This window comes from Grammomys surdaster, unplaced genomic scaffold (assembly GCF_004785775.1).
Source record: "Grammomys surdaster isolate TR1022 unplaced genomic scaffold, NIH_TR_1.0 243, whole genome shotgun sequence".
NCBI classification, from domain to species: domain Eukaryota; kingdom Metazoa; phylum Chordata; class Mammalia; order Rodentia; family Muridae; genus Grammomys; species Grammomys surdaster.
Window position 1 is genome coordinate 5,400,527 of NW_021604688.1, and position 23,135 is coordinate 5,423,661.

Sequence of the window (23,135 nt, forward strand, 5' to 3'; positions counted from 1 at the left end):
CTCAGACTGTATCATGTGACCTAAGTGACTTTGTTGTTGATAACCCTCTATGATGTGAATTCAGCCAATGTTCTTTCCCTCCATTCTCTGACCAAACCATGTTCCGCTTCCCATGCCAGTGCTCAACCACCCCTCCACCCCAAGCCCTTCCTACCTGCAGAGGCTAGTTCCCATATGCTGTGTGCTATTCCCCCCCCCATCCAATCCCACCCCCAGAGGTGGGTCCACTAAATCTAGCCTAGAGTAATCCTTGCCCTTTCTGTCTTGAATCCTGCCTTTGTCAGATGTCCCTTCCCTTGCAATTGTGGTAGTGTATGTAAACTTTTGTCCTTGAGGAGAGCACGTATTGGATAGGTTCCATCTCTGTTCAGAAGTGCTCTGGTTCACTCTTCGTAACCTTTTCCTTTCTTATTAAAAATTCCTTTGCTTTTTACTTATTGTCCTAACGTTCTCTCCTTCCTGCCTTCCTCTCCCTCTCTCCTTTACTCTTCATCATTGTTTGAGAGAGGCTCTCATGTAGCCCAGGATTGCCTGAACTTCTTCCTGTTTTCTATCCCCATGTTCCTATGGCTGAGATTTCAGGCGTACATTATTACACCTGGTTTATACCATGCAGGGGATTGAACTCAGGATGTTGTGTGTGTTGGTGCAGTAATCTACCGACTGAACTACATCTCCAGACCCTGACTTAGCATCTTCTTTTAAGTTCCTCATCTTTTCTTCTGCTGTTGTACCACTGGGCTATTTCATCCCAGTCCAGGCTTCTTCATCTCAGTTTTTTGATTCTGGCTTATGCTTAGAAACTGTCCAAAGTATTAGTTCTAGAAAGTTGAATCCATCAAAAATATCTGTCTTTCTGAAGCTCTGCCTCTTCCAGGCTTCTCCACTGTCTCTTCCCCAAATGCTGAGACACTCCCAGCATCTCCCTCTCCAGCATCTTTCCTTTAAGTCCGTGTTCCTCCTTGATGTAAGGATGTTATGTCCTGTTATTTAAAGCTGTGTCCTCAGTGCAGAGAGGTTGCGGATGGATGGGATCACACGCTTTCCTATTCTCTATAGGAAAACTTGGGTTCACAGCTGTGTGGGACAGGTTGCTCTTGTTATTCTTGAGTAGAGGTAGCCAACTTTTTTGTAAGTGGCCTGATTGCCAATGTTTTCTGCACAGCTGCAGTCACTGTGACATGGGAATGCAAATTAAAATCATTGAGTTACTATTGCATGCCATCTGAATAGTTAAAGTTTAAAAGCCTGCTGGGGCTGGAGAGATGTCTCAGCAGTTAAGAGTATTGGCTATTCTTTCAGAGGACCTGAGTTCAATTCCAAGCACCCACATGGCAGCTCACACCTGACTGTAGCTCCAATTCCAGGGGATCTGGCACTTTCATAGACATACATGCAGGCAAAATGCCAGTGCACAAAAGTAAAAATAAATAAATACCTCTTAAAAGTATATGAACAGCAAGGCTTGGCAAAGATGTGGGACAAAAGGGAGCTCATCTGCCGAATTTTCAAATTTTCTTAACAGTTATGAAGCAGGCACAGATGTATGTTCTAGGACTTAGTGATTCTATGACTAAACGCAGACTTAAGAGACATGTATGCAGCATATATGCCCCAGAGATATCACAAGTGTTCATGGTTGTTGGCTATGTGGTATAAAACAGCTAAGAGCAGTTTTCATTAGCCATGGTTAGTTATATGTACTCATACTAAAGAGTATAGTGCTGAAAGTGGATGCAACCAAATAGATGAATCTCATAGACATGTGATAGAGTGAAGAAAGCTATACATTATAAGCTTAAGATAGGAAGACTGACTTACAGCCTTCGAGATCTATCTGTGGTGAGGAGTGTTAGTAAGAAACTTCCGGACCACAGGTGACCTTTATTCTATTATCTGAGCTGGCGACATGGATGTGTTCACTGGAAATTCATTGACTGGCGCATTTCTAAATGTGTTCTGCTTAAACATCACATAAGGATACAGGAGACGGGTGCTGGAGTTATCTCTTGTATTTTGCCAAATGGAGATCAGAAATGTGAGACAGGAGATAGTGATGAAATCCAAGAGTTTTTTCAGATATGTCAAAATTATATAATGATGGATGTGTCCTCATCCCGAGGGACAGTGGGCTGGGAAGGCACAAGAGAACCATTTCTGTTATGTCCTTAGGAGATACCTGATGCCCAAGAGAAGATGCTGGTGACATGCAGAGCAGCACAGACTAAAGGAACAAAACCAAGGATGCTGGTTTTCCTCTTTCTTGTTCCCTCCACTCACGCCTTCTTTTCTTATTCTGGTGCAACAGGGTCAGAATTCTTGCTTAGGAAACCTACGCCCACAAAGCAAAAAAGAAAAATGCCACTTTTGAAAGGGCCGAGGATGCAAATTAGCATTTTATGGACAGAGACAGTTGCTGAGCTGGAGAACGCAGACAGTGGGCAGCACAGAAGGCGTTGGCAGGCAAGAAGTCCACTTGTTCAGAAGCTGAACGAAAGATGTTTCAATAACTTGATTCAGGGGTTAAACAGATGTCTCCATGGTTAAGTGCTTGCCATTCAAACATAAGGAATGGATTTGGATCCCCCAGAATCCATGTAAATGCCAAATGGGTGTGACAGCCTGACTGTAATTCAAGGCTAAAAAGGCAGAGAAGGAATCCCCAGAGCAAGCTAGTTAGAGAGATTAGCCATATTGATAAGCTCTGGATTTGATTGAGAGACTCTATATCAATTAATAAGGTGGAAAGAGCAGTTGAGGATGGTTCCAGATACTAACCTCAGGCCTCAGTACACACACACCCACACCCACCCACCCACACACACACACACACACACACACGTACCTACACACATATGTGAAATGAAAATTAAAAATAATAATGATGCAGGAATAAAGCTTTTACTGTGTCTTAGTTAGGGTTTTATTGTTGCAAAGAGATGCAAAGACCAAGGCAACTCTTATAAAAGAAAACATTTAATTGTGACTGGTTTACAGTTTCTGAGGTTCAGTTCATTATCAGGTAGGAAGCATGGCAGCATCTAGGCAGACATGGTGCTGCAAGAGCAGAGTTCTCCATCTTCATCTGAAGGCAGCCAGAGGGAGATCCTCTTCTGCCCTGGGTGGGGCCTGAGCATAGGTGACCTCCAAAGCCCACCTCCACAGTGACACAGTTCCTCCAACAAGCCTTCATCTTCTCCCAGAAGGCCACACCTCCTAATAGTGTCATTTCCCATGGGCCAAGCATATTCAAACCACTACATACTGCATGTAAGCCATTGTTGTCCCTCCTAGAGGGGTTCATCTCTGTAGCAGTATTGATTAGGACCGCTCAGCAGTCAAGGTGTGCTCATCTTTTGTGAGTATAGTTGCCAGGTCAGAATAAGAAATATCTTTTGGCTCAAGTGCAGTGGCACACACCTGTAATCCTAGAATTTGGGAGATGGAGGCAGGAAGGTCAGGAGTTTAAGACCAGCCTTAGTAATATGTTAAGTCTGATGTCAGCCTGAGCAACATCATCAGACCCTTGTCTCAGCAGAATAAAACATAATAAAGCAAGCAAACAGTGAAGCAAGCAAACAAAAAGCCAAAAGGAATGTTTTTTTGCAAGTGGCAGGATATTCAATCTGTCTTTATCTTAGTAACAGGAAAGTCAAAAAAAGAAAATGAGAAGCATTTGATTGTATAGGGAGAGAAAAGTTCAAATATGTCTACCAATGGCATGATTAGCTTATTGTTCTGATCAGATAAGCTTAAATATTTATTTACTCCACTTTTTATCTTTTGAGACAAGGACTTGGTATGTAACCATAAATTAGTATTGAACTGGTATAGCCCTCTGGCCTTAGCTTCCCAAGTGTTGGGATTACAGGCATGATCTATAATGCCTAGTGTAAAAAACATATTTATTCCTAACAAGCATCATTGATCGTTGAAGAGTTTGCTCTTAGTTCCCAAATACTGCTGCTGCTCAAACATAAAGATGAGAGAAGAATCCTAGCCATTGATGTAACAGGCGACACGTTCATGTCCCTACTTTATCTCACTAATAAAGTATTTTTAATGCTAAGTGTTTTCATTGATTGATTGATTGGTTTGGTTCATGGAGATTGTTAGAACTCACGTAGCTTAGAGATGAGAAACCTAAGGTGGGCATTGGATTGTGATGTCTGCATTGTTAGATTCAAGGGTTTTGCTGTTGGAGGAGCCCTTTATCTTTTGCCCAGCCAAAAATAGGCACCAAGTCAGTCCTTGGCTTCTTATCACAGCAAAGTGTGTCATGGCTTCTCTGACTTGGGAATGCTTTCTGCCAAGTGGAAAAGCAGTTTAGGAGACTCCAAGGCAGCCCCGACCCTTCCCTGTCTTCTCAGGAAGCAATCATTTCCCCTGATAGTACTAAGTTTATCAACTTCATCCCATGTATTTTGATTTTTAAGTAAATTATATTTATCAAAGGCACTAAAATGTTGGCATAGCCCACAAACAGTTTTTTTTTGTGAGGGTTGGATGAGTTAGTGGCACCCATGTGTGTCCAGTTTTTTGACTTTGTAACATGTCATTGTCATCTACAAAGTTCATGATGGAGAACTGCATGGCAGAGTTATTAAACTCAATTATAATGTGTTTGGAAAGTTTATGTATTTTGTGTTGGGTTCCTATGGTGATCTGAATGAGAAATGAGCCCCATAGGCTCATGCATTTGAGTGCTTGTTCCCCAGTTGGTAGCACTTTGGGGAAGATTATGGAACTTTTATAAAGAGATATCTCTCAGGATATCATTGGGAAGTATATCATTGGGAGTGAGCTTTGAGGTTGTATAGCCTGACTTTACTTCCTGTTCACTGTCTGTTTCTTGTGTGTGGGTCAATGTGGTCTCTTTGCTTCCTGATTCCCAGGCTAGCCTCATGCCCTTTCTGGCATGTCTTTTTCACTGTAGTGGGCTATATCCTGGAACTGTGAACAAAAGTAAACTCCCTTCTCCTCTCAGTTGCCTTTGATTATGGTATCTTATCACAGCAAGAGAGAAGCAGCAAGATGATTATTCATAGCTGTCCCTTGCTGCACGAGCCTGTAGGCCATTGGCTGGGCACACTCGATAATTTCAAATATCCTTTGAAGTTCCATGAATTCCCCAAAACACAAAAGAGGCTTGTCTTGCAGGTATAGTGTGAATTAGGCACTGCAAATGCTTCACCGGCACGATTTCTACTCCTCATGGTAGCTGTGCCATACGGTGGGCCATTTCTTATTTCCTTGATAAGGAAAATGTCATTGAAGTTGACTGATTTGTATAAGGTTGCACTGCTACTGAGTAGCAGAGCTGGGGACTGAAACCAGGCTCTTCCTCCTCTTCCTCCTCCCCCTCCTCCTTTTCATTTCCACAATACTTTTTCAAACTGAGGTCCATGCTTCCTGGAAAGTCTGTGGACATCATGGTTTGTCTTGTGAGTTTACAACCTGAGAAACATCATCCATAGGAAGTTGATACACATTCCTGTAAATGACAGATGGAAACTTTGTAGCCTTTATAGGCTGTGCCATCTCTGTGGCAATGGTTCACTATGCTATTGTATATGAAAGCTCCAGCATGGCAGGAATGGTATGATAGGTGGTATACTAGTCAGGGTGTGTACGCGCATGCTTGCTTGGGGTTGGGACTGCCTACTAACTGATGCAGGTGACATCATTCCCTAGGCAGCTAGTCCTGTGCTGTTTAAGAAAGCTAGGTTAGCATAAGCCTTGTAAGCAAGGAAGCCAGCAAAACAGCATTGTTCTGTGGTTTCTGCTTTAAATTCTTGTTGGCGTTTCCACCCTGAATTCTCTCAGTGATGGACTATGATCTGGAAGTAGAGGACAAGTCAACCCTTTCCTCCCTAAGTTGTTGTTGATGTTTTTCTTTTCATAGTGTTTTATCATTGTGACAGAAAGGAAACGAGAACAAAATGTTTATTTTATCTCACAGTTTCAGAGGATCTCAGTCCATCACAGCAGAGAAGGTCCCAGTAGTGATAGTCAGGAAGCAGAGAGTGTACCTGAACCAAGGCTGGGCTATCATTCTCAGAGGCTTACTGCTAGTAAACTACTTCTTCCAGTAAACCACACCCCCTAAAATTTTTTTGCAGTCTCTCAAAATGATTCTACTATCTGGGGAATAAGCATCTGAAACATGATCCTATGGAGGATGTTTCAGATTCAAACCATATTAGGTGGTCAGATAATACATGATGGTATAAGAAAAAGGGAACAAATTGTGGAGCTTTTAGCTGGATTGAGGAAAGGATGAATCCAGCTGGTGTGGTGGTTCTGCCTAGTGGAGAGCAGGTTCCCAGTAGGGCTACAGGTGTCTTGGGAGATGTTGTGTACCCCTAAGGGACTAGCTCTCTACAGCAGAAAGAGTCCCAGGGAAGATGTAAAAATTCCTTACTAATGCACACCTGGGAACAGATACTTTCTCTGATGCCTCCCTCAGCTTGGGAGGTAGGAAGGAATGACGGCTTCCTCTAGCCTGTGCCAAGTCAGATAAACTGATAATGCCTACCTCTCAGAGAGGAAAAAAGTGATTGATTAGTCCCATTGACTAGAGAATATTTTGAGCTGGCGTCATGTTTGTCTTGTCAGTGTTTCCAACTGTCTGAGAGTTGTCCCCGCTACATTCAGGAGAGCTTGGTATTCCTCATATTCCCTCAGGGAATTATGCCATGTGAACCACACACCTATGAAGTTAGAATTGGCTTGAAATCAATCTAATTTCATATTAACCATAATGGATTAGTTTTTGAAAAATGGGAAAAGACAAAACTCACAGTTTTCTTCTTATGGTTGGGAGGTAATGTCTGATAATGTTATTTTCAAGTTTCACTTCATGTGTATAGGAAGCTTCCAGAGAACTCAGAAGAAAACACAGTAGAGAAAATGATACCAAATAGTAAGAGCTTTCCTCTAGCAAAAGGGAGTGGTTTTTATAAAGGTATTTTGAATGCTGTCTAAATGTAAGGATTTACTATTGTGCTTTCCTTGAGGAAACCAGCTTGGCCATAGGCTCACAATTACAGAACACACTGATGTCTTGCTTTTCCTGGAAATTAAGCTGGAGCATGATGGGAAACTCTGATATGGCTTTGCTTGGACCAGATGAGTCCTTGTAGGAGGAGACTGGAGATGTGGCCTGTAGTGTGGAACATCTATGGTTTGTTCAGTAGGAATCCAGGTGGGATATTGCCTCCTGTACAGACTTAACATATGATAATTCACTTTATGTGGGGAGGCCAGACACACAGTAAGGGAAAAATGCCTGCTGGGTACTTGCTGTTTATGGACATATAATCCTCCCATTTGGGAGGCCTTCTGGCACTGTATCAAGATCAGAAAAGCATCAGACCAAGTACCTCTTTCAGTGTTTGTCTGTCCATCTCCTGGCTGCTCAGGACTAGCTGGGTGGGTAGGGAGGGAGGAAGGGAGAGAGTTGTAGGATGCAGGCTGCCAAGACATCCAAAGCATACACTTTGGAGCTAGCTAGCCTCTGTGTTTAAGAGCACACATTCCTCTTCCCCTTCTAGGCTCTCCTGTCTTATCAGATACTAATTGGTCTGTGTGCTAATCTCTTCTGCTTCTAATTGCCTACAAGAGATGAGTATCCAAATACTTCCTTTATTTTTGGAAAATAGGTAAGGCATTATAAAAACAATGTATAATTCTCCCTGTTGGTATTTTATAGAAACAGGTCGTAAAATGCTCATTGTTAGTAACTGTTAAAAGAAAAGATTTAAGAATCTTCAAAGGGGACATAGTGGTATACACCTGTACTCTAGTGCTCTACAGGCTGAAGCCAGAGAATGGTAAGTTTGAGATCAGCCTGGACTGCATATTAATCCCTAGACCAGCATGGGCTATAGAGTAAGGAGGCCTTGTCTCACAAATACAAATAAAAAAAAAAAAAACCCAGTAAGTGAAAAATCAGCCTAGCATTTTCCAGAGGAGGATTTGAGACTCTATTCTTGGTTTCTGGGCCAACTGTCACAAACTCCACCATCACTGAGACTCCCTTTTTTATACAAGGCTCTGCCATCCCTGGTTACATTGAGGTCTATAGGGAGATTATATACTGATGGCAGAATCATAGAAGCCAAGGTTTCTAGGGCTAGAAAGAGCCCAGGCCTTGTTTTGGAGGTGATGTACTTAAGTACTCTACGTGGATGAAAAGTTTGCTAGAGTTGTTAGTTCCTTTGTGGCCATTGGACAAATTGGAAGCAAGTTCCAGAGTCTGTGTAAGGTGTACCTATGGAACTTGTGTTGGGGGATGGGGAGGAGGGGCCTGGTGCAGGGAAGAGGAACACTCAGGCATCAATTGTTGTGGCAAGTGCCTTATCCACTGTGACACCTCCTTTCCAGTGTTTGTTAGTCCAGAAACTTGGGTTGAAGGAACCCTTCAGTGATATACACAGGCTTCAGTCTGAAAAGAGCTTTTTTTTTGTGGAATTGTCACACTGGATGGCATTGTAGTCATCACAACCCAGCTCAAACTTTTTCTTTGTTTCTGTAACCTCCAAGGTTTTTTCCAGCCTTTTAACCATGAGTCTTCTTCCCAGCCACTTCAAGTGTCACTTCCTTCTGTGGGTTTGGCTGTCCTATGTTGTCTTTCCCTATGCCACCATGTATGTGAATGCTGATCCCCCGTCTCTCACCTCTGTTGCGCAGCTCACCCTTGACATCACTCAGGGATTATTGGGCATACAAAGTTCTAGCTGGGGATGATACCTCAAGCCCAAAGCTAGAGGTTTGTCTGTCTATGCCCTGACTTGCTGCCAGGGTGCTTGGAGTGTGGCTGGCATATTGCTCAGGGGAGGCAGAACACAGTTTGCAATAGGGGTCCTCAGTCCTTGTTTTCCTGGAGTGGGAAACAGTGGGATCTGAGATAGTTGCAGTGGTTTCCAGTCTCCTGTGTACACAGGTACTGCCGGAGTACCACTGGGAGTTAGGAACTCAGGTGCCTGGTCTGTGCTTCCCCTCAGGGCGTTTACAGGGTAGACAGGAAGAGGGAGACAGAACCCTGGATGGGGGCAGAACCCAGTTTGGTTCCAAGTGAGTGCTGAGAATATGGAGGGTCTGGGAGAGAGAAGGCTGGGAGATTTATCCATAGCTCTTTATAACAAAGGCCTCCTTCCTCAGCAATCCTTGATGAAGAGACAGGCCTTGCTTGTTCAAACTGCTTTATTTGATGGTGGATGTGAATTCATACACCTTTCTCAAGGAGAACCAGGAATGCCCAGGGGAAGGAATGCCCAGGAAGGTAAGCTTATTGGCTGAACACTCAGGACCTATTTAGTAATGGGATACCTCATTGTCCTGGAGAACTTCAGGTTTTTATGCCACATGATTAATTGTCATGGTCTTCTCAGTGAGGTGTCATGGTTATTTGTTCTAGAGCAGACAGAGTTAGCTACCATTCCTACCATTCTCAATTCTGAGTTTCCCAAAGTTTGGGCACACACAGCCTTACCAGATCTTCTGCCTGGTGGCACGGTCCATTTGCCCCATAGAGGCTAGCCTGGGCTACAAAGTGAGTTCCAGCAAAGCCTGAACTGCTTAGTAAGTTCTAGGTGAGGCTGGGCTTGATAGCAAAACTCTACCCCAAAAGTACAATAACAAAATAAACAAACAAAACCCCAAACAAAATCCCCCAATGTGTTGGCTCTGTCCTGCTAGTGAATCACAATGAGCGTTGCACAGAGTCTGAATGTAATTCCTGCCACCTGCAAAAATCACACCTCTCTGATTTTATTAAAGTTGGTTTCAACTTCACATGGGTTCTGTGGATTGGACCCAGGTTGCCAGGATTGGGAACAGCTACCTTTTCGCACTTGAGCCATCTTTCTGGTTCCAGACCACATTTTAAACTAATATTTATTCACTAGACTGTATGTGCAGAAAGGCCTGGAAAGAAAAGTTGAGTAGAGGAAGCGTCTGAGCCGTAAGTGCGCAGTGTACAGGCCACCGATGCTGACCACTGTGTTCAGGGCCATGGGCAAGGTGTTCTAAGTCTTCCATGGCCACCTTCAGCCCAGCATCCTGTCTCCACACATCTGGCTTCCCAAGGTGTCCCTGACACCTGTTCTCATGGATCCTGGTGCGCAAGATTCAAACCTGGCTCCTGATGCTCATGGTAGTTGCCTGGTGGAAACAGCTCTGTGCTCAGGGGTCATTGCTTTGAGGTTTCAGACTTGTCAAGCACGTCTGAGTTAGGGGGATTTCCTCGTTGGTAAGAGCCCAGAGACTCGTTGGAGGAGACATGCCGAGCCTACCCAGTTTTAGGGGTACAGGAACTTGGATGCGTCTGTGTTTCTGGCAGACTGGTTACTGGATCATGGTGGCTCTAGGAGGTTGGAATGGCAGCTCCAATGGCTACACAGTTATCACTCAGTGGAGGATTGCCTTGTCTGAGCATGGAAGCAATGACATGAAAACCAATCTGTGAAGGGTCAGGCTTCTCTCTGGGAGAACAGCTTGGAGTGTTGTGGCAACCTTATGGGACACAGGGAATATTCAAGTGACCACATACATCTGGAGCTGCAAGGCCTGCTTGGTCAGAGCATTTTTCTCCAACATCTGGGAGTGATTAGTCTCTGCTTGAGACCTGGTGCCAGAGCAGCTGCTAGAGACTCACATGGGTGAAGGAGGGAAACAGCAGGCACCTGGGTTGTGCTGGTCCTCCCTGGAGAATGGCTGCTCTGAAGTACTTTCTAGAACAACCTACTTTCATCTTTGTTCTGAATCAGAAAGTCCTGTCTTGTCACAGATATCCCACTGACTGTAACTAAAGCCATTTGAACTGCTTCTGGGAAGGACCTGAGGAAAATTCTGATTTAGGCTTTGAAAAATTTCTGTAGATGAGGTGTGTGATAGCTAATTGTCAACTTGACAAGTTCTAGGATCAACTAGGAAATAAACCTCTGTGTCTGTGAGGGAGCATCTTGATTGGATTAATTGAGGTGAATTTGGGCAGCACTGCTCCATGGGTTGGGATTTCTCACCAAGTAAGAAGGGGACAGAGCTGAGTACTAGCACCCTTGCCCTGTGCTTCCTCTGTGCGGGTGCAGTGTAACAAGCTGCCTTGAGTTCCTGCCAGTGCCTTCCCGCTGTAATATGTGTATTTTTAACCTGTGAGCCAAAATGAACCTTTCCTTTCTCAAGTTGTCCTTGTAGGTATTTTGTTGTAGCAACAAGACATGTAATTAATACAAAGCCTCACTATGTAGCCCAAGCTGGTCTCAAACTCCCAATCCTCCTGCCTCAGGTTCCAGAATGCTGAGGGTGCGGATACAAACCACCACCCTTGCAAAGATAAAATGGTTTCCATACTGAAAACTCCTCTCTTACCCTTTTACTGTTATCACAAAAAGGAAATGTTTTAACACTCTGGGGATCCAACCATGAGCTTGTGCTAGGCAAGGGCTGGTCTACATAGTTATAGGACAGCTAGGACTACATAGAGAGACCCTGTTTCAAACCCAACCCAACCCAACCCAACCCAAACAACCAACCAGCTAGCCAGCACAGCAGCTTATATTTTAACTGTTGAATGTTTCTAGAGAGCAATACAATGACTGAGGGTGAGCCTAAATCTCATAGAGGATAATCTTCAAATTCAAATTTCACAGTGAAACACACTGTACTTTAAACTTTGATTTTGGGTGGGTGAGATGGCTCAGTGGGTAAAGGGAATGCCGTATAAGACTGTCCACCTGGATTTGGTTTCTGGAACCCACATGAAGGTGGAAAGAGAGAAAAGACTCCACATAGCGATCCTCTAACCTCCACAGGCTTCATTCACATATTTGTTTATATGTATATATGTATAATATGTATATATCTGCAATAATATAAACAAAAATCCCTAGTCACAAAATCTCATTAACTCTTAAAACTTAATACTCAGCAATCTTAAGTCTAATTATTTTATTATCTGTCAGCGGTCAGACTCCTCAGATACTCGTTCTAACTCCAGACTAATAGCTTTCCCCTATAGAGGTGTGCACAGTGGTTAGTGAGTGTGGCCCCTAAATACCTCAGGCCTAGCTGTGGACATAACCGTGCTCACAGCTGCCATTCAGCACGGATCATCCTCACAAGAAGAGCCCATATTTTCTCCCCAGACATGCCTGAGACACAAATTAGAGACGACAGTGTGTTTGGGCCTCTCTTTTTCTTTTTTTAAGGTAACATTAACTGGGGGCATTATGGCATTGTGAGGAGAGGGGGCTCACTTTAGCGGTGCCTTTTTGGATGGGCTGTATGAGTCCTCTGAAGCTGTAGGAGGGTTCTTTCTCAAAGATGGACATTCTGCTCTTGATCAGGCAGTGTTTGCTTTCTCCTATCCTCTCTCTTCCCCTCCCTTCCTCTCCCCCTCTTTCAGCTTCCCTCCCCTTCTCTCCCCTCCCCTTTTCATTCTTTTCCCTCCCCTCCCCTCCTCTTCCCTCCCCTCCCCTCCTTTTCCCTTTGTTGTCTCCCCATTACACATGTACAATTTGCCATTTATAGGTACATGGTGTTTATAAGTGTCTAATTGTATTGAAAAGGTTATGGCAGAGATTATAGGGGAAAGTGATGAAAACCCTCCCCAGTCCTTTACTTCATGATACAGGCTGGGGAAGGCATCAGTGTGAAGCAGGGTCCTATAAACAGAGTGGCCAGCAAGTTACCACAAAGCTGCTTGCTGTGGAGGTGTAAATGAGAGAGGCAGGTGGGCTTGCTGACCTAAGGCACTAGCTCATGACAACACACCTTACAGGAGCCCGGGGAGAACTCTGCAGAGGTGTTTTGAGGGGGGATTTTCACTCATCACTGAGCCAGGCCTGTCTGGTCATGTGGTTAATGAGTTACTAAGGGAATAGAGTAAGGACATGGTTGACTTCATGCTGCTGATGTGGAACTTGCTTGGTTATTGAGAAGGGCTGACTGTACACAGCATATAGTATTACAGACAGCTGAAAAGAAATGAAGAGACTACATCCCGTCATAGTGTCTGCATAGAGAGCAATTGCATCTCCTGAGCCATGGACCTGAAGACATACAGCATACAGGAGCCAGGAGGACAGGTGGCCCGGAGATTTGCACCAAAGGAAGTGTCGTGGAGCTTAGCCTGGGGAGAGGAAACTGCAGGGGCTCTACATTGCTCTGTTCTTCCCGAGAATAGGGAAACCAGGAGTTTAATGTGTATTGTCTTTATTCTTAACTGTTGGCAACTAACTAAAACTATTGTAAACAGTCAAGCTGGCCACACCAAGCAAGTTAGGGAGCTGTTCATTGACATTGTGACATCTGCCAGTCTCTTGTTTCTTCTCTTCTGAGGATGCTCTGATTGGCTTGTGTGTTCAGGCTTCCTGGCTAGAAGGCAGCTCACCCTCTAGAATTATTGAAAGCATTTCCTGGAAGTTCACAATGGCAGCCAGCTGGACTTTCTGTGAAGTGTGGCTTCTGTTCCTAGGCCCAGTCATGGCTCCCAGGTGGAGCTGGAGTGTTGGCCCATTTGTGCTGTTTCCAAAGATCTCAGTGCATCTTGCTGGGGTATTAGCCCGATACCCACAGTTGGCCCCAGGGATATACTTGCTCATTAGCAAGACTCTATTAGGCTTCAGGGTGGTATTGAAAGAAGAACCAAGGACTAGGAGAAGAGGAACAAGTTCTGAAGCAATTAGGGCTTCAGAGTTTGCTCCTGGCTTACTTCTTCCCCCAAGGAGTTTAACAGTATTATCTCTGTCTTCTGTCTCAGAGTGAATCCCAAGGTTCTTAGTCACAGTGTATCTATTCACTAGGTAATGGTAAGAATTATACAGATCCTTGGGATCCAGATGCCTAGACCCACCTAGACCCAGAATTCGAATGTTTGGGTGTGATCCAGTGTTCCAGGAGGCTATTGTATATAGTGGAGTTTGAAAACCAATGAAGGTAGAAGGTGGAGACGCTGGGTTGAAGGGTCCTGGTTTCTCAGTCATATTCTACAGGCCTTATCATGAGGGGATGTAAGGGGATCAAAGTAGCTCCTCATCAACCCCAGGCTCACAGCCATAGGCTGTGTTGTAAGTGCTGGTCCATGATGGTGCAAATGCTTTGCCCACTTTTAAATGGGGTTATTTGCCCCGTTGCTGTTCAGTTGTAACCATTTCTTACACACTCTGACACAAGTTCTTTATGGATGCACACATGTCTTTCATAGTTGTCCTCCCTTCAGTTTCATTTTCTCAATAGGATCTTTATTGTGTAGCTCAGGCAGAGAGTACAGGAGACAGTTCTTGGTGACAACCCTTCCTAGTCCTGTACTTCATGATGTCAGCTGGAAAAGGTATCACTGTGAAACAGAGTCCTATGAACAGGGTGGTCAGCCAGTCACTGCGAAGCTGCTAGCTGTGGAGATGTAAACGAAACAGGAAAGACGATCCATGCTGACTTAAGCATCTCCACGGGGGGGGGCGGGGGCTCACAGCCATCAGAAACTCCAGGGATTCTGACAGCCTCATCTGGACTCCATGGCCACTGCAGACACATGGCACACATAGACACATGTAGGTAAATACCCATACACATAAAATAAAAAATATATATCTTAAAGAGACTCAAAACAATTCCCCAGACACCACATGCACACACACATAGACATACATACATACTACACACCACACACACACTATAACCCCACACCACACTACACTCACACATGTACCACAGACACACAAACCACATACACACACACACACCACACATACACTACCCCTCCACACCACACTACACACACACATACCACATACACACCACATACACACATACACCACACTACACCACATACATACATATGCCAAACCACACATACACACACCACACCACACATATATACATACCATACTATACTACATACACCACACTATACCAGACATACATATATACCCCACTAAAAACAAACCACAACACACACCACACTACACCATACACGTATATATCACGCACACACCAACCACACCACACACACACCACACACAAAACGTACACACACCATATCACACACAACACATACCACACTGTGCCACACATATACCACACTACAGCACATACAACACACACACACACATGCACACACACAAGCACACACACATTCACAAAGTGAGTGAAAGAGAAACAGATAAAAAGAATATAATTAAAATTAAAATTTAGTTCTTTGAAAAGATGAATAAAATTTGTGTATGGTTTTTCTTAACCCAAATGCCTCTGTTTGTTGAGATATAATAGACAAAGCAGGTCAGAAAGAGAAATCCTAGCTTTATCCCTGACCCGCACACTTTTTACCTGGTGTTTTCCATGTTGGTGAGTAGCACTTCTAGCTACTAATTTGTTCAGTCAAGAAATTCAGGATTTGCTTGTGCGTTAGACACTTCATATTGGATCAGCCGCCCAGGCTTCCTCACCTCCCTACTTTAACCCTCATGCCCTTCCCTTCCTTCCCTGTCTTTCCTAAAACAGCAATGGAATTATTTCCAACTTAAATAAAATGATGTGGAACACAGGACACGATATCCATGTAAGCCAATGCATTCTAGCTTGTTGTATTAAAAAGCCCAATATACCTTTGGCTATTTAATGGTAAAGATTAATTTATTTGCCCATATACCTGTTACCATTTCCTAAAGGTCTTGCCTTTGTCTTCTTGAGGATTCTGGCAGAGTTTCTCATTGCTGATGGGTAGACTGTGTGCTCTTCTTAGTTTAAATGGACATCTAGAACTTGATTTGGAAATTCTCCAAATCAGCTCAGAACAAGGCCACTCATGCTTGGGTTGCTGACCACCAACATCTTACCTAGGTGGCAGAGGAAGCAAAATCAAACCATTTTTGAAACAAGTATACTCATAATATTTCATAATTCTAGGTATCCTTATATTTTTCCCTAAGTCAGTTATTAAACTGGCTGTGTTATAGTTACACTGAAGAGATTCAGTGGTCCCTAGGATTGCACTTTGGTAAATGTTGGTCAGCAGCACTGATTTTCTTTTGATATTATGTAATCCAGTTTTTTGTTTCTTAAGAAAACTGACCAGCTGTTTCCTATATTTACATTTTTAGTTTTATCCTTACAGATATGATTTTTTTGTTATGAAATGTATGGCATTGTCATTAGTTAGGGTACAAGGGGCACCAGTGATGGGATCTGTGTGAATACCCAAATCTGTGGCTGTTCAAATACTTCAGGTAAAATGCGTAGTCTGATTATAACCTATGCCCATCCAAATGTGTAATATATGTCATCTCTAAATTACTAAAAATATGCAACATGATATAAACAATTACTACACTGTATAGGCAACAAGAATGTTCAATATGGAGTACTACTTCCTGATTTAACGCATATATGGCAAGTGTGTGTGTGTATATATATATATATATATATATATATATATATATATATATGTGTGTGTGTGTGTGTGTGTGTGTGTGTGTGTGTGTGTATCATCAGGTACAGAAGGCCAACCATACATACAAAGTAATCCACATTAGGAAGTTGTATAGTTTACAGGGTAATGAAATGAACGTCATAGCTTTGCTATGCTACTTAGGAAATGATGAACAGTGGGCAAGCCCATAGCTGGATCCCCCACTGCAATGGTTCTTGAGGGAGAACATAACTGCTAGAAGTCCGAGGGACAGAGCCAGCATTTGGAGCTGGTTTTATTCGGAAGTGTGAAAGGAACACAAGGCATAGCTTGTTGGAAAGCTGTCCTTTCTAACTTTTCTGCTCGTCATCTACGTCTAGCTTCTTGTCTGCTGCCTTTGGGTGCAGCTGTTCATTAAGTGACTAGCTGAAATGCACTGACTGCTTTTGTGCCCCTCTGAGAGCAGTGGTTGGCTTGTGGTGTACACTAACAAGGCTCATGGTGAACTCAGCCTTGGAGAGGGCCAGGGCTCACATAGTGCTTAGTTTCTGAGCCAGGAGAAGCCTGAGGTCAGAGAGCTCAGAAGGCCTGGGCTTGCAATAGCTAGAGTCTATCATAACTTGCTTTACATGGGTTACTTTGTTACCACTGTGATAAAATATTTAGCTAAAGCAACCTGAGGGAGGAAAGATTCATTGTACGGGTCTAGTCTACCATGGTGGAGGGAGCAAGGCAGTGGGGACAGCTCCTGACTGTAGCAGTGGGACCTTCCACACATCTGGACAGATCAGGAGGCAGAGAGGTTGGAGACAGGATCCTGTATATGGTGCCTCACTTCCTCGAGCTATACCCCACCCCTTTCCTCCCATCCCTTTCCTTCCTCCAAGTCCTCCTGTATACCCCTTCCTGTTCTCCTTCAATCTCATGACCTCTTTTTTCATTAATTGTGTGTATAATGTTACTTGTATATATGTTTTCATGGCTGAGTATTCAGTATAGGATGACAACTGGTGTGCTCTTCCCCAAGGAACACTATTTCCTCCACATTCAGCATCCTTTCTGCTTTTAGTTCTTTATGTAGGGTTGAGGTCATGGTTTTTCCCTCATCTACTTTGTCATGTCCACTGCTGTTTCTGTGTTTAGCTCATGTTTAGGCAGCCATGGTGGTGGGAATTTATGGGTATAGGTTTTGACATTACTAGGAGACACAATCTCACCATGATTCTCTGGCTCTTATAATCTTCCCACCCCCCTCTTCCACAATATTTCCTTAAGTGCCAGATGGTTTTGTAGATGTATCCATTGACACTGGGCTCCACAGTCCCCATTCTGATTGGTTGTGGTTTTCTGTAATGGTCTCTCTATATTGCAAAGAGATGTTTCCTTGATGTGGGGTGAGAACTACACTTATCTGTGGGTGTAAGGACAAATATTTAGAATACATTTAGAGATGATGCTGGTTTAGTGAAGTGGTGGTTGTAGGTTCTCCTCCAAGACCCATGACTTCACCAGACTACTAGTTGGCAAGACTCCCTGTATTATGCATGATTTCCCTTAAGTCCAATTAGAGAGTTGTTGGTTACCACCAAGGTATATATACCACTACTGCATCTTCTGGGTTATTATGCCATATTGATCATTATTGAAGTTCATGGGCTTCATAACTGGGTAGGACTATTATTTATTCCCCTCCTTTGGTAACTTTTGGTACTATGAAAGCTAGTGCTCAGGAAGGAGATATTAAGGTCTGTTCTAGCTCAGGGATCTCTGGGCCTTGTGTCTGAAGTGCATGGTACCTTTAACAATAGGGATTTAACTTCCACCTCTGGGGGTAAGTGGAAACCAAGGGCAATAGCAATAGCCTGTATGTTTTAAGATCATGGAAAGCCATGATCAATAACTCAAACAAGGACTTCTTATACCTGGTACTATGTAACCCACCTCTTAAGGGATCCACAGCCTCCTCAAAACAGTGCCACCAGTTGGGGACCATGTATTCAAGCACAAGAGCCTGCTAAAGTTTCACATTCAAACCACAGTACTGTCATCTTCTACTTTGAAGATTGCAAGAGGACTAAGGTAGAACAATAGAACTCTGGGGACTGGGGGCTTTACCTGCCTGGTTTTTCTGACTTCTCTGGGAGGGGCTGAGGAGTCACTATTCCCTAATTCCTTTGTGCTTCAGACTCCTCGTACACAGCATCTGCTGTTGTCCTTTGTCCCCAGTAAGAGTTTTAGCTTGGGGAGGGTCAAGATTAGATATGTGCTTCGTGTTCCATCTCACTAGATAAGTGGTGGCCATCCCTGCTTGGACTTGTCGTTAGTGGGCAACTTGTGGGAACAGCCTCTCACCCTTCATCCACCCAGCCTCTGGGAACTCTGGTGGTCAGATTTGCCTCACCTCTCAGCTGTAGGTGGTCTGTGGTGACAGATCATGGAGAGAGGAGGTTGACTTAAATTAACAACCATGGAATTACTGAGAAGCTTGAGGGTCTACTGGGAAGTGCTGGCTTGGGTTTGTTTCCCTGATTTCTCTCGGTTTGTCTCATGTGTCAGTCATCAGCCATTGGGTCATTCACAGCTTGGCAGTCTAGGTTGGACTCACTCAGTGGCAGAACTCCAGTAACTGAAGGGAGGACAGCTCCTGGGAGCCAGCGCCTGTAGTTGTCAGCTAGGCTGCATCAGGTATCACCCGTGAGGAGCAAGGCACAGGTCAGTGTGAGTTCCAGGTTGTTGTACAGAATCACATGGGGAGGCTGTGGATGTGAGCATGGGAGGGTCCCATAAAATGACACAAGTGAGTGCTGCTCATTTGAGATTTCCTTTAAACTTTGAAGTCTATTGTTAAATCTTGTATTTTCTCGCTTCTACGCAACTACCAAAATTAGTTTAAAGGGTAGCCTCATGTGTATTTATAGAAGGGTTCTGTTCAAATCTATTTCAGGGTTGCACAGAAACTTTATTGCCTAGACTAGGCTTTCTCTAGACTTGCTGCCAGAACCCAGATAATCATTAAACCACCCCAGCAACACACCACTTCACTGGCTTAGGGAAAGGAAAGAATATATAAATCGAGACGTGACATCAGCCTTACTTCAGATGTTTGAGGTTTTTTCCGGAATGGTGAGCCTGCCCTTTTAGAATGCATTCTCTTTGTAGGAACAGTCAAAAGAACCCCAGAATCACTTTGTGCAGCGTCTGTCTAAGGAGGAGAGGAGTTTTCTCTGTCGTTGGGCTGCTTGTTTAAATGGCATGTTTTGACTAGGGTGGGAGCGGGGAGTGGCACAGTTAGGAGATGTAGAAGGATCTTTATTGTGGGTCTGGGATTGACTCCCTCTGGAGCAGCTTGATCTCTGCCAGAACCCTGGCCACAGGTTGACAGGCTGCAACCTGATCTGAAGTCTCTCAGCCACCCCACTGTCACTGCCCCTAAATTTCCTAATCGCCACCCTTCTATAATAGCTCTGTAATGCTATCTTCCCACATGGCTCTCTGCTTTGTCTTATGTCCCGAAGTGCCCGACAGTGTCCTGGCCACCAAACTTTCAGCCAAGAAAGGAGTGCAGGGGACATGCTGCCAGGGGGATCAGGGTTGACATGAAAATTGTCCGAGTCAGGAAATTCCAGGACTCTTAAGTCATCTGGGAGGACATTTGACATGAGAGGCCAAGGTGGGGGATCAGGTTGCCTCCCCCTAAGCAGGAATGGAGGCCAGGGACTCAGTCTGGCAGGGAGGTATCTGAGTCCTTTAGTAGGGAAAGCTTGGATATTTCTGCCTGGATTTTTATAACAACCAGTTTGAAATTAGCCTTTCCTCATTGTCTCTACATCTTGGCCTTGGACAGTTGTTTTGGAAGTTACTTAGTAATTATTGCCGAAGTTGAAATGGTTAATCTTTGTTGTCAACTTGATGATTTAGAATTACCGTGGAGGCATAGCTCTGAGTTTGTTTACAAGGACATTTCCAGGAAGGTTTAACTGAGGAAGGGAAAACCGTCTTGAATGTGGGTGGCGCTATCCCCTAGGCTTGGGTTTTAGACCAAATAAAAAGCTGAGCTCCAGCATTCAGATCTCTCTGCTTCTTGACTGTGAAAACAGTGACTTGCTGCTTCTTGCTCCAGATTCAACAACTTCCTAGGCATAATGGACTGTATCCCCTCTTAGACCACAAGACAAGACAAAAACAAACCTTTTCTTCCCCAGGTTAAGTCTTTTTGTAACATCAGTGACCAAAGTAACAATACAGGCTTCTACCAGTTTGTAAAAGTGAGCTGAAAGCTGGCCCCCAAACTCTGAACTATCTAGGTGAGTTCACTATTTCACTGTCATTGCAGCTCAACACATTTTATCCACGCACCTTGGCTCACATGATGGTAGGTTAAATATTAATCCTACATTTCAGGTGTAATTGGTGAGGCTGAGTATGTATCATGGTAAGGCTCCCTTGGGATCTTAGCTTCTATGCATCTGCCCCCAAGGCAGTCTGTCCCAGGGCAGTCAATATCCCAATTTGGTTCTCATTCCTGGTTGTTCTGGGCACACCCCACATTTTCCTCTTAAGGGACTAAGAGGCCTTATGTCCACCTTTTTGTTTTCAGTTGAGAGACTTACTAGCACCATTGAACAGGGGCTTTCTCACCTTCAATTAGGGGATCAAGGTGGTGACATTTAGCTAGGGAGCAATGATCCCCTTCTTCTGGATGGAGACTCGGGCAACATTATTATGGAGGATTTTGGCATCTCTTCTGAAGATAATCACTGGAGCATAAATGGAGGAAGAGCTTCCACTGACTGACAGTTGCTCTTACTTGGGTCTTACTCTAATCTACAGTCTAGTTGTCTGTCCTGCTCATTCAGTGAAACCATATCTCTGAGGGAAGGAAGCCCTTCTGTGTTCTTTGGTGCCCTGCCTGGGTTAGATATATAATTTTGTTAAGATGGTGATTGGGAAATGGTTGTAGTTAGAGACGCCTGGAATGTAGGGGTGGGGGTGGGGATGAGAATAGGGAGTGGGGGTGGGATCAGGCTGTCAGTCTGAGGCTTGAGAATTTTGTTGTCATAGGGCAGGAAGATTGTGGGGTTTCCTGTTGTTATTTGGGGCTTGTCACAGAGCATGTTGAGGCAGATCCCTGGCAGGCCTTGAGGACCATGAAGGAAGAGTCAGTGTTCAGTTGAGGCTGCTGGGAATTAAGCTGGAAATTTAAAACAGAGCTGACTGCTGTTAGGCCAGGATCACAGCTGTGGTCACCACAGCACTCCTTTCCTCTTGCCTCTGGAGCTACCATGGCTGTCTGCACTTTGGAACTAGAGTCTTGACTCATCAATGAGACCAATAAGAGCCATCCTGACAACTCAGAAATCAAACATTATATTATATACTTGGTTTTCTCATAATATTAATCACAGTCTTTTGCAAAATAATTTACCAGTGTTTTTAAGTGTAAGTAATCATTCTAAATATAACAAAATGATGCCAAGTACAACTTCAGAAGCTTTACAACGTGGATCAATGCCAGCTCACTGATAGACGCCTCTGTCTTCTTGTACCAAGTTGGATGCAGGACACTAGTATAGTCCCTCTTCTAGCTAGGCACCACACTTCAGAGTAAAACTTGATTTTCAAAAACCCATGAGGGCTTAAGGTGACATGATGGTACCTGGTTCCCATTAGAAGAGATGATTAGAACTAACTTCTCCTTTCTCTCCCAGCTCGACGACTGTACCCTGCAGCTGTCCCACAATGGTGCCTACCTGGATCTGGAGGCCACACTGGCGGAACAGCGGGATGAGCTGGAAGGCTTCCAAGATGACACAGGGTAAGCACAACCATTGTCCCTGCCCACTGGTCTGACTAAGCTCCAATGCTGGTGTACTGAAGTCTTAGAATGCTTTAAAGAAATCACCGTAGTCTTGACATTCACTTAGAATCATGCAAGCACTTGTTGGTGACTGTAGATCTTTTTTCTATCTTGAGAGACTTTGTTCCTTGGGGGTAGCTTAGCTTAAAAGAAGTTTCTGAGATGGGTTAATCGAAAACATCATGTTCTCTTTTAAGGGGTTTGTAACCTGAGCAAAACAAGTCAACATTCTATAGATTTTTGTAGATCAACAGCTATTTTAATCATTGTTTCTAATAATTTAGTTGATACTTATTTTTATTTTTTTTTTGGGAAATCCTGGTAGTTTTATGGTATATATTTTTAAAATTCATTATAGTGGGTAAAATAAATATTAATTATGTCAATTAATATGTTATTTCTTAGCCTATATCTGGATTGCATGATACTTAGACTTGTTATACCGAGGGATAGGGCAATACTCATGATAAATCAGAGATGTACACAGAAAGTGAAACCTCTGTTGGACTACACACAGAGATAACCAGCCTTCCTGTGTCAACTGGGATGCTGACAGAGCCATCAGATGGGACTGCCTCTCTTCCTGTCCCTTATCTACCTTGAATGAGGCATAGCTCTTCTTAACTCATAGTTCAGCTCATAGTTTAACTGCTTCTTCCTAGACCTTCACCGTGTTCCTGAGGCTTTCCAGATTATTCTCATATGTTGTAATGTGGTGTTCAGAGATCCCCAAAGCTATCTGACACTCCCTTGGCCAAACTAAGATACTAGCTTCGAGTTTTGATCTTTCATGCAGAGTTCAAAGAGTGAGGATACACTGGCACTTTCCTTTGCTATCTTTAGGTCAGTATCGATGTCCCGGTGCTC

General features: G+C 43.8%; 1 protein-coding gene across 1 annotated transcript in view; it reads left to right on the forward strand.

Moving 5' to 3' along the window:
• Positions 1–23,135, forward strand: part of Fhod3 (formin homology 2 domain containing 3) — a 416,588-nt gene that overhangs the window by 19,697 nt on the left and 373,756 nt on the right. Inside the window, exon 2 of the mRNA XM_028774845.1 lies at positions 22,120–22,226. Coding sequence (XP_028630678.1) covers positions 22,120–22,226 — 107 coding nt within the window. The remainder of the gene's footprint in view (positions 1–22,119; positions 22,227–23,135) is intronic.